The sequence below is a fragment of the Cyrtonyx montezumae genome, unplaced genomic scaffold, assembly GCF_038088225.1.
Source record: "Cyrtonyx montezumae isolate F1298 unplaced genomic scaffold, pur_monq_1.0 scaffold_8, whole genome shotgun sequence".
Classification (NCBI taxonomy): Eukaryota; Metazoa; Chordata; class Aves; order Galliformes; family Odontophoridae; genus Cyrtonyx; species Cyrtonyx montezumae.
This window is the reverse complement of record NW_027072089.1, coordinates 116347593-116360756: the sequence shown is the minus strand read 5'-3', so window position 1 is coordinate 116360756 and position 13164 is coordinate 116347593. Positions and strand designations below refer to the sequence as shown.

Genomic DNA, 13164 nt, shown 5'->3' with positions numbered 1-13164 from the left:
CAGACCAGTAGGGAGACTGGACTTGCAAGAATCACATCTGTCCTTAGGCAATTTACTAGTTCACTGCACTGTATACTACATCAAGTAGTATTCTTGCTTATGCATTTTTGAGTATACACATGCTACAGTATGTACATGTGGACAAATCAAAATAGGGGATTTTCCTGGGTTAACATCTCTACTATTAAGACAAAATAGCACTGTAATAGATAACTAAAATCTGTGGATTAATTCCTTCTTCAAATCAGAAATAATTTTTCACATTCAATCAATATGAACTTGCTGGGTCATTAACAGTCTCTGTAAAACAATGCCCACATCTTTGTTATGCAGAAGATGCAATTTTTGTATAAAATAAATCAGGACAAACATAAGGAGTTCTCTTCATAGCTACTGAATCAACAAAAACTCAGGATGTCAAGAAAAAAATGTTATTCAAATCCTTCTTGTTAAAAACCCATTTTTTATATACTTTTTATGGTTGTAAAGTATATTTTTATGCATTAGTTACCTCTATCCATTGCATAACAGCAGCATGCACAATTCCTTTTGTCTTCACTGTTGAAGACAGTAATTTAGTTTCTGCAAACCCTGTCTCCACTCTCAACCTATAGAAGTTCCAGAAAACCTGTGTTATGGCACAAGGAACTTGGGCAAAGAATGAAGGAAGACTGAATACGTTCACGCTATGTTCAAAGAAGACTGGGATCTCCCAGAAGGAGTTCAGAGGAGAGCCACAAGGAAGATAAAGGACCTGGATTACATCCCATATGAGAAATGGCTGAGTAGCCTGGGTCTGTTCAGTCTGGGGAAAAGAAGACTGAGAGGCGATCTGATAAATGTTTATAAAAACCTAACGTGAGGTGGGAGGAAAATGGATGTGCTCTTCTCGGTAGCACATAGTGACAGGACAAGGAGTAATGACCTAAAACTTGAACACAGGAAGTTCCATGCAAACATGTGGAAGAACTTACTGACAGAGCACTGGAACAGGTTACCGGGGGAGGTTGTGGAGTCTACTTCTATGGAGATATGCATGACCTGTCTGGACAGCGGTATATCCAACAGGTATGTGTGACCTATTGTAGGGAAACTCCTTTAGCAGGGCAGTTTGACTTGATGATCTCTTAAGGTCCTTTCCAACCCCTGCAATTCTGTGATTCTACACAAATATTTAGAAGTGAAAGGAAGGACATTTCCTGACTAGGATAATCAAATGTAATCAAAAGAAGCACTTATCTATTGCTGTTCATCTTTTTTTTTTTTTTTCTTTATTTCCCCTTGCAGATAGTATAAAAAAAAATCATCATCAGCCTTTTCCCAATGGAAAAGTAAGGATTCAGAAGCACAGTAAATCAATCAGCCTCATGGTCACTTCTATAGCAGTTCAGAGTCAGTTGGGCTGCATATAACCAAGACATGATTATTGGGGGATACTATAATTAGTCAAAAGATAGAATGAAGGCAGGGCACAGAGCTAGTAGCACAGCTAGCAAATTCAATGGAACTTTTCATGTGCCCATTACTGATACTGCAAAATTTCTGGCAAGTGCCTGAGGATAAGTACCTGGAAAACATCCCCCAAGACTAAATGAATTTAAGAAAATGGAAATATGCATATTGAAAGAAAAGTTTTGTTGTTGTTGCTGTTGTTTAAAATAATGAGAAGCCAACGTAGCTAAAGCCTGAACAACATAGAACTTTTTTATTCTGCTGAACTCAGCTAAATGGGAGCCCAGTACTGAAGGTTGTGGGTGAATTAGCTACAGCCAACTGTGATAGAGCCATTATTTCAGTACCCTGGAGGCATGGGACAACAAAGATAACCTTTAGAGTATGAAGTTTGAGGCAGAGATTGTTTAAGTACTTCACATATACAAGTCTATGGAATTAGTTGGGCTACAAATGAACATTTTGTGAAAGCTGGCTAAAACCTTTGCAATGTGACAGTGTCACAGTGATCTGTGGAGGAAATCATGACCAAACTCTCTTTGAACACATTCCTGTGGACATTAAGGAGAAGTCAGCCAGAATGAATTTACCATGAGTAAATCCCACCTAGCAACATGACTGCTTTTTATAAAAAGATCATTTCATTTCTGGATAAGTATGAAATTACAGATATCAATCACCTCTACTTTAGCAAGTCATCCAACACTGTGTCCCACAGTACTCTTGCATTCAAGTTGGGGCATTAGTCTGGATGCGTAGGAAACTAGATGGACACACAAAACATGTATTATTAAGCTCTGTTAGGCGTGACTAATAGGCTGTGTTCTCTATGGATATCTGCAAGGACTGGATAACTGCATAAGTCTATCCTGGGACCTGTACCTTTTGTTCTTATTAGTGACATGGATGACAAACACAAAAACACATTCTTTGAGTTTGAGGACCATAGAATTCATATACAAACTGATGCTCAAGGGCAGGACTGCTAACCAGAGGAATCTTGATATGATAGAGGCATGGACAGGTAGGATCATTGCTAAATTCAGCAAATCCACACCACAGAAGAAATAATTCCTATAATGATACAGGCTGAGGATGGATTGAGAGGAACATCTCTGCTGGAAAAGCACCAAGGGTGCTGTCAGATAGAAAAAAAAAAATACAATAAAATAATAATAATAATAATAAAACAACAAAAAAACTGCCATAGCCACCATTCATAACAGTGAAGATCAAAGAGATTCTCAAATGATTTGACAGTACACTACCATTAACCAAAGTTCCAAGAGTTCTACATAGATTTTGCTAAAGATGTATCTGATAACAAGGCAGACGTTTGGAAAAGAAACTTATGATGAGACAGAAGAAGGAAGAAACATCTACAAGTGCTGAGAATTTTCAAATAAGGAGCCAAGTTCGTAATACATTTGTACTGATGTGCCTTACTGATAATTAAACAGTTACCTTCGAGTCTATGAACTATTGTGCTTTCTCAAGAGACAGCCTTGCCTACGACTTTCTCCTATGTCTCCCTCAAGTTGTTGTGTTGTTGTTTTTTTTCCCCTAGAATGCAAATCCTGGATGGAAATAAGTTATTGGAGGAGCTGAGAATAAGTTTCTACACATCCAGGAAAGGATGCAAAGGATATTAAACTTTTGACTTTACATATATTATCCTTTCAGCATTCTTTGTCTTCTCATTTCCTGATAAATAGATCAAAACAATTATTGTCTGGAATCCTCTGTAGGAGAAGAGAAGGAGAGGGGATCAAAACAGCTAGTCTAAGGCAGAGACATGTTTTATATTTAGTATTTACAAAACCACTCCAAACCCAATATTAAGTGCTTTTAGTAACCCTTTCAAAATAGCCTCAACTAATATCTATTTAAGAACACTTCTTTTATCATTTATTGATTAAAGAAATAACTGCAATTCAGATAGTAAAATGACAAACAAATGGATATATACTACTCTTATTATACCTGTATCTTTTTTGTGGTGTCAGCAGAAGCTACAAACAAGGTATGTAGAGTGATTATGACCTTTAATAACTATAAAAGGGTTCATATAACATTTACACCTAATTCTAAAAAGAGGAAAAATAATAATGGTTGTTTGCAAACATCATAAAAAAGACATCCAAAAATTAAGAGTAGATTTTGATGCGAAAGTTATTTTCAATTTTTAATTTTTTTTTAATTACATAATACAAGGTATTTCAATTTGTGTTTACCTCCTCCCCATCTCAGACACCTTGCTAAATCATTGCCAGTCCCAAGAGGCAGAATTGCAACAGGAGGGTGCTTAAGCAAGTTTGCTTTCTCTGCGAATAAAGAAAGAAAAATGTATCTAAGGAACAAAATTCTAATTGTTTGGTATGAATATAGTAATCATGATACACTTTGTTTCAGTGAAAAATAGAGACATGTATTTTGCGTTTGGGATCACACTGTCTACCCAACAAGCATTTAATTGAATAACTATATAGTGCAGCCCATTCCCTAGTCTATGTACAATCCTTAATCCTAATTTACACTAGTGTTATCACAAGGACAAAGTATTAGTTATCCATTGATTTACAATTCTGAGAGCTATTTGAGCATTACAATCAAGAGCTTGTATTTGCTAAAGGACATTTTACCTCTGTCCTTTTTTTAAAAAACAAACAAACAAACCCTAAAATCAGAAATATGCACTTGGTATCATTTATTCCTTCATGACATCCTTTTACATAGCTTTTCTAGTCCAGTGCTCTCACAAAAGAGTCCATCATTTTTAATACTCTCCATCCAAACATTCAGCCAAGTGTTTTGGTCGCTCCATCTCTTTTTTAATTTCCATAGTTTTATATTCCCATTATTTTATCTGCAGCCTCTATAGTGCTAAATAAACATTTGGTATGATAGGTATGTTTCCTAACAAGCACAAGAAAGTTTAAATCTCTAACATCTTAAACTCTAAGCCTTCTTAATTATTTGTACAGAGGACTTTATGGACAACAAACTGAAAAAACTATACTTACCCCTCAGCTTACATATCTACATGGCTATCATAGCAGTTCTAGTCAAAGGACTGTAATTTCATTATCTCTAGTATAGGATAATGGAGTATAAATATAAATTTTGTAGCTGATTTGAGTCAGTATAGAGAATAGACTTAGAAAAGAGAATAAAAGCAGCTTGATTCAAATTTCTTGTCTTTTGTGATTTTTTTTCAGGGCTGGAAACATTAGACTCATTTAAGGATTTCAATATCCTCTGCAATATGAATATTCTTTAAAATAATTATGTCTCAGATTATGATATTTCAAAAATTTGAATGAACAACATATTGTACAAAGTCATTGTATCCACATGCTGATAAATAGGTAAGAGCAACAAACAAAACATAGAAGAATCCAGCAAAAAAATATAAGCAATGTTGATTACCTATGCAATCCAAAATCCAGCCTACTGTTCCATCTCCACCACATGCTAGTACTCTGAACTCAGGAACATCTCGAAAAAAATTTAACCTATAAACGGTAAATGAAGGTATCTATTTAATAAATACACTGTGAATACACTTTATAGTTTAAGACATTTAATTTAATAGTAACTGAAAAACCAACACCTGGAATAATAATCAATTCTGATCATGCACTCATTTTTTAAACACAAGGCAAAAACCATCCAACAATGAATTATCTGATAAATTTAATAAGAAATTAATCCAAGTGTCCCTACGGTGCACTGATGTTAGAAATGGTTTATACCTAATGGCTAATCCAAATCTCAGCTCAAATCTTGTTTCAAACTATTGTCAGAAAACATCTTTTGCTTAACGAGTAGTAAATGGATATGTAACCTCTCCAGAAAGAAAAGTCTAAGGTAGCTAAATATACTAGTCACCTCTTGTAAGGTACTGTCTACAAAAGCACATGAAAATGACATACTTCCGATAGCACATTAATACATTAAAAGCTCAGCATTGTGTGGTTAATAAAAAAAATTGCAGTGTGGTTTAATACAAAATGTGTAAGCATCAGATTGAATGCATCCACTAACATCAACCTACAAACTATTTTATAAGAGCAATATCACTGATAATATTTCCCTGGCTATTTCTGTTTCTACAACCACTGAATGCGAAACAGTACCGCTGTATCATTATCTACTTCATGCAATACCAATGTTCCATGATGCTGAAAAGTGACATTTCTATGTTGAAATATTTTTAATGTAAAAGATTTTTTGATGATAGCTTTTGAGATGTGCTGAAATTATGCATAAATTGTGACTAGACAGAAATCTTACAGCCATTTTACTGAATTATTACATATGTGTGTACATATATTTCAACATACATTATATTCTTTAGTTTCAATAGTCTATATGCTGGTAATCAGATAAGATTTTGAATGTGCAGTCTCCTAGTAAATGCACTATCATTACAATATGCAAAAATTCTTAAATACAAATAAATCTACAGAATAACTTGCAATATTTAAATGAAGCTATTTTCCATAGGAAGCTTTAGTGCTGCACACAGAATACTGCTTCTGTCTCTAGAAAGTTATACGTTCTCTAAAAAAATCAAGACCAAGTGAAAACCTACAGAGAAAAAGGAGAGTCTGAGACAGAAATGAAAGTGCAATAGGAAAAAAAAAAAAAAAAGACAAAAATGAAACCAAAAAACCAAGATGTAGAAGGTCACAGGACAACTTTTTAAATTAGTTCCAGACCAGAATTTCAGGGTAAAGAAAACTACTAAGTCCATCAAATTGTTATCCCACTCTCTCTAATTTCCTCTATTCAGAAGTGCTCTTACCCAATAAGAAGTGTCAAGTACAGTGTTTCAAGGATTCTTACTCACTCGGTATCAAATTCAGCTTTTCTCTTCTCACCTTTTATAGTCTACTTCACACATCTGAAGGGCAACTGCTATAGGATCTCTTCTGATCCAAAATGTTACATGCCAAATATGGCTGGTTGCTCTTAGGAAACATATCTTCTAATAAGTATGTACACTAGAGGATCCTCTGCTGGAAGTCACACTCCATCACTAAAAGAGTGAGCACAGAGATGTCCTGGCCCTCAGGTATGCTTCTCCATCTCAGTTGGTGAAAAGATAAATGCCTCCCATCTCCAGCAATTCCACTTTTACTTAATGCACTGCATCTTTAGAAAGTTAGCAAAACTAGTTACACTACTTCCAGTACTGAAAGTAGTTCAGATTAATTTAAAATGTAATCATAGCCCAGAGGTGAGGGTAGGATACTAACTTCTATTAATATTTAAGCACTTTCCACCATGTATACTAGGTTCAAAAAGAAAGCCTGGGGGAAAAAATAGTACTCATACACACAAAGAATGAGAACAACAGAAATCATCTTGCAAATAAAGGAAATTAAAAAAATAATAAAAGAACACTGAAATATTGCGTTCATATTTATTTTAATACAGGTGGGCAGTGCACCAAGTTAAATCTCATCTGCCCTTTTAATAAGCAGGCATCCTCACCATATGACTAACAAGTAATCTTTTCCTGTTGATTGCATGCTTAATATTCATCAAGAAGAATATAGCTTCTCAAGAAAAAATGGAGGACTTAAGAACTGGACAGAATTGTCAAAAATAATTGTCAGTAAGATTCATTCATATTTCCCCAGTGCATTTTGTTTGTATACACAGTGAATTTCCCAAACAATTCATCTCAAAGTTCAGCATTAAATACAAATGACTTTTTATAAGTTTAAATGCAAAAGCAATAAATGCATTATAGAAAAAGAAAACAGAAATATAACTGTACAAAATAAATGAGGAATAATAATCCTCATATTAAATATTTGTATATATAAATAGAGATTATATAAGTGTATTGCCACATAAACATGAAGAGCTTCTTTATTAATGTCAATAGCAAAAACAAGGCTAGAGGAAAAGTGGGCCTACTGGCAACAGAGGACACTGAGAAAGCAGTTATTGAACATCTTCCTTGCTTCAGTCTTTATTGCTAAGATTGGCTTTCAAAAAGGTCAGTTTCACCATTAGATTTATATCTAGATTAAAAAAAAAAGATTTTCTTATTTTTTGCAGATAATATTTAGAAATCATTTCATATTGACTTCATTTTTACAGATACTATAGTAAAAACCTTTCCTACATCAGAAATTCAAGAAGTCAAATAAAAGCAAATAGCAGCGCTAGAATGATACATGTGAATATTGTGCTGCGTCCCAAGTAAGACCTACTCTCAATCACTTGCAAACAAGCAGCAAAAAGGATGAGCAGGACTTATACTACATCTACCACAGGACACATGACATTTCTGCTATATCTAGGAATCAAAGATAAAAAGACATAACTATAATGAAACACAGAAAGATGACAGAAATGAACGACTGCATTCCAAGGCCTTAGAACAGCATCACATATGCTAGGTAAACTGTTAGATGATTCCATTTCTCTTCTACTGAGTAGATATATACAATCCCCCAATTTTCTTTACAATAGATTTGATTATATATGGTTTTCTATCACCAGAGCAGACAAGAGCACCTAATTCCTTTCTGATGGTGAGATTTTTGACTACGGCTTGATCTTCTCAATGCCTCACAATTTTATATGTTCCACAAATTTCAGAAGGATATACATGGCTCTTAGGCCAGTGCCAACAATTATTACTGTAAATAGGACCAATTACAAGATTAGAAAACCTATAAATAAATAAGTATTTTCAACTAAGTAGATCCCTTGAAAGTCGACCTGCTTAAACAGTTAGAAGATGAGCAAGTTTCTCATCTGGAAGTAAAACAAACAAATTTAATCCACTGAAGGTGACTGAAAACAGTCAATTTTCATTTTATTTTGCCAGCAATAGGGATCTAGGGAAGAGACAATTACTGTTTTCGCTGTTTTCTACCTAGAAGATGGCAGCTGTTTCAAATAATTTGCTACTCCACGTTACTTTTTTCTGATTTATGAAACAAACAGCAACATCAAAGAACTTAACTCTGTACATCTGAATCCCATATTGAGTGATATGGGTCCCTTTGGTTTTTTAGGAACTCTTGTCTCGTTCACATTGGCTTTAAAGGTTTTGGAGATAACATAATATTGAATCAATAAATATGTAAAACTTTAAATCTTTAAATATTTTTTCTAAAAGTGTGGCATAAATCAAAGTCATGTCATCAAAATTTTCTTCTGTAACCTTACCATCAGTATGGTAATTATGAGTGAGCTAGTACTGGAAGAGAACTTATACTGTATATGAATGGAAGTGAGTGAAAGGTAAACATCACTAGCTCAAAGCAAATTAGACCTTGCCAAACCTTTGTAAATGAAGTAAGACTAATTTGTTAGACATCTCCTACTTCCAGGTGAAATCTCTAACTAGGAAACTTTGCCTATTTGTGAATTCACAACATTGGCTGTAATCTACCAATTACCACATGAAAGCATAAGTTGAAAGGCAAAGCAATTATGCTGATGCAGTGCTTACTCCTTTACTGCACTGACCATATTGCTACCATTTTACCAAACAAAACAAACACAATTCCTGACAAATGGTTATTTACTTGACTACATGAATGAAAGCTAAACACAGTTCTTCCTTTTTTTAGACCGACAAGCTGAACTGGCCATGTACCTAACTGGACAACAACACACACTTTATCCTCATTACCACACTCCAAGATAGTGTTGCATATATTATGTTGACCTTATTCACAACACAGTAATTACCTTAATTGCTGAAGAAAAAAAAAATGTCAGTGAATCCAGGTTGTCATAATATGGGGCAAAATATTCCCCTCCTGGAATGATATTTCAACATGTGTAAAAGTTAAATGGCATATAGTATTTTTGCAGCTGAAAATCTTGTTTCAATTAATAATTTCCCAAGATAAAGGTGGCTAGCAATTTCAAATCACAATCTTTCTAAAGATGGTGGAATATTTAGAAAAGAATATATCCCCATCCATCAATATGTGATCACTGAGAGACTTCGAGATTATAGAGGAAATTTTGCCAGAAAATTAATTTAATTAATTAATTTAAAAATTAATGTTGGGTACTCCACGCTGAAGACATCAGTCACTATTCTGCACTGAAAAATACCATGAATAGGTTTTCTTATACTGTTGCTTAAGATGTATATATAAACATTTTCATAGTATAGCAATATAATCAATAGATAATCCCAAATTATTCAGATACATATATTCAACAATAACAGTATTGTCAATCTTAAGCTCTTCATATGACTGAGATTTGCTTTATCTGTATAATACCCACAGGATGAATAGCAGCCTCATCAGTTGCAGAGACATGCACCAGGAAATGAGAAACGCCAACTACAGCAGTGCTTGTGGGAAGGTGAACCAATATATGCTGGATAGCAGGTGGACTAAAGATGCTGGATGGCGTGGTTGCAGTGAATTTCAGAAGTAACTTAAAAGTGTTACTCAAAAGCTTATTTTGAAACGACTGAGAAAAGGGAACCACTCCAAGAAGGCAAAGGGAGGACAACAAACTATGAGGGATACTCCAATAACAATGCCCCCTATTTTATTACGTTGGCCCACCATGTCAGAGGTGGCAGAGGGTGGTGGTATGGCAGTAGAAGTTAAACCCTTCCACCAGCATTCCATTTTGTTGGAAATGTGGCAGATGGCAGCAGAGAGGCAGACTGACAGAATGGCATCTGACATGGAAGTGTGTATGGAGCAAAGGTGTGGAATTTGCATCCACTGGCATTCGTCAACACTCACTGAATGTTTATGGAGACTAAACAATGGATGTGAGCATGGTGAAGTGGTGGGTGGTATGTTTCAGCAGTGGTAACATTGGGTTACCTCCACTGCCACACATTTTTACCAGCATGGCAAGCAGGCTCTTGTTCATCACTGGTGAACATGCATAGCAAATGGTGGTACCTATGTTGAAAGTAGTGCTTTGTAGCTGAGAATTTGCTCTATCAAATAGCATTACTGAGCTCTTTTTAGCTGAAAAACTGTGATCGTTAAGAGAGGGGTGAATTATTCTGGACCATAGCTTTAGCAGACTACACTGGAAACTGGTGATATTTACAATGTTTGAATCACAGAATCACAGAACTGTAGAGTCTGAAGGGACTTCTAGAGACCATCTAGTCCAACCCCCCTGCCAAATGAAGACTCTGCTATGCATATTGCAGACATTACTGACCATTTATGGGTAAATAAAATTTGTTAAATAGCTAAAACCAAAGGTAAGTTTCACATGTTAAGACTTACTGTGTTCTACTGATTTATGTTGTATAACCATAACTTGGATTTATTCATTAGACAACAACTAAATCACTCAGGTTTGCTTCATCTTTCAGGAAACATAAATAAATAAATAAAAATTAAAAGAAAAATGGATTGGGGGTCCAAGGTTTTGTTCAGAAGAAAATAACTATGCATTTATTAAGTTCTCAACGTATTATTGGTGTGTATGTCTTCTCACAATACTCTGTAAATTCCCAATGTTCAAACAGCAAATAAATACTCTAGCAATCAATTCCAATAATCAGGAAAAATAGTGTAATTTTCAAAATAGGCCTATTGCTTTGTGGAGTTACAAAGGCCCAGGTGCTGAAGATTCCCAGCTAAATTACACAGCAAGCTGTAGGAATTCAGCTTGGCTATCCTGGTCATTTTTTAAGTGGACAGAATTTAAGGTTTAAAAGGGCCTGCTGATGTAAACTTGTGGATAGAATTCAAAAAAGATATGCTCTCCAAGTTAAATGGTTAAGGGAGTTACAAAGAAGCACAACTTTAGTGGATATAATTTCTATTATAGTATATAAAAATAACATAAATTAGACATTTTAAATAATAGACTTAAGGGAACTGGAGCCTTTTCAGAGGGACAAAGCCTTTGGGAAATGGTGACCTCTCTACAGAACCATGTGGTCTGTGCCTGTCTGCCATTCATCCAGCTATTATTTACCTCTCTGTGAGGTGAACAATAACCGAATTTCAGATTCTTGAAGATCATTAAACCCACAATAACAGTTGTTGTCAGAAGTAGAAGACTCCTACAGAGATGTAACAACCAAACAGGGAAACTCTTTTCAAGGCTAAAAACACAGGTGCTAGGCACAAATTACACACAATGTGTCAGCCTGGCAATTTTCATGTCACTTTGTTAACTATGGCAGTCTGTAACTGTGGAGTACCTTTTATGCCTGTGTTCAGCTGCAAAGTTTACAAGGTTTCTCCAACTCACACGAATCTCTCTGCTCCCAAAAAAATGTCTAAACCATTAATTACGATATCAGTGTTTCATATATACGGTTGCTCTTCGACTGAGAGCTCCTCAATTTTCAGGCATCACAGTAGGTTAACTTCCATGTCTATAAAAGAATCAATGTCAGAAAGTAGGCTCCATTGTGATTTATTTGCATAATGGACAATTTTTTATATAGATTATGTATATGAGCCTTGACATAAACAGCACTGAAAACCTTAGCTACAAGAAGCGTCTTTGCTGCTGGTCCCTGCAGTTCTCTCAGGTATCAGCACATTTACTATTCTATTATGAAACTAGGTGACACATCCACTTCAGTAACTGACAATACTAAACATCCTGTCTGCTTGTTCAAAATCCATCTTGTTGACCTGTTACCTATAAATACATTTATCAGAAAATGAACAATATCTGATGCTCCAAAACATTAATTTATTTATTTTATTTTTTAATTAATAATACTGAAAAGTAGAGTGGAAAGTACTAATTCCAGTTTTCCAAGAAATTTAAACATGGGACTCCACTAGTGGCCCTTCTTCCTCTGAGCAAAGCTTGTTTTAACCATGCTTCTCCTGCAGTGTGCAAAGGAATCCTTTATTCCAACACCTTTATCTGAAAGAGAGATCTTAATCTCCCATTAAAGAGGAATAATGAATAACCTAGAATTGAGTCATTGACATTTTCACAAAATAAAGCAGTTTCACAGTATCACTCTAAGATTTAAGGTTTTTACAGGTTGCTTAGTTCCTCTTGCTTTTCTCCATTATCTACATTTTTCAGCTAAAGGAACTGGAAATATTAATTCAGAGTAACCACAGATGTTTAGAACTCAAGATAGAAAACTTACAAATGCTGTCTTCTCAGTAATCAACAGCACATCATTAGAAAGATAGCATCCTAAATATCAAACTCGTGGTTTAAAACAGACAGAAAACATGCAAATTCCACCCTTATCATATAAGCATTTTATAGGTTGAGCATACATGTCTGAAAGTAGTGTTCAAAAGAAAAAAAAAAAGCTCAAAATGAACTCAATTAAAACATACTACAATAATCATAAATGCTTCAAAATAAATATAGTTATATTCCTTTCTATTCCACAGTAGTAACTGGCACAAGGAATACACTTTCATTTACCTGTATGTTGTACAATCCCACTCTCTATCCCATGCAAATAACAATTCTAAATAAATGTAACATTTTGATTGACAGCCCAGCATAGCTGGTATCATAAAGATGGATGACTGAGTGGACAGATGGATGTATGGGTAGACTTCACTAGGCAATCCAGCCCCCACAGAAAAGGAAACAAAGATTGGTAAATTAAATATACAGTGTATTCAACTGCATGCTCTAATGGACAAATTACATACAGAGTACATAGTACTGCCAGAGGCAAGAAGTGATGGTAGGAGATAAACTGGAAATTTAGGATTATTCACTTTTGTGGAA

General features: G+C 34.9%; 1 protein-coding gene across 5 annotated transcripts in view; it reads right to left on the bottom strand.

Annotated features, from left to right (window-relative positions):
• Nucleotides 1-13164, bottom strand: part of DGKB (diacylglycerol kinase beta) — a 329366-nt gene that overhangs the window by 187535 nt on the left and 128667 nt on the right. For all 5 annotated transcript variants that reach the window (XM_065753425.1, XM_065753427.1, XM_065753426.1 and 2 more), the window contains 2 exons: nucleotides 4882-4967; nucleotides 3687-3776 (listed from right to left, as the gene is read on the bottom strand). In XM_065753425.1, coding sequence (XP_065609497.1) covers nucleotides 3687-3776; nucleotides 4882-4967 — 176 coding nt within the window. The remainder of the gene's footprint in view (nucleotides 1-3686; nucleotides 3777-4881; nucleotides 4968-13164) is intronic.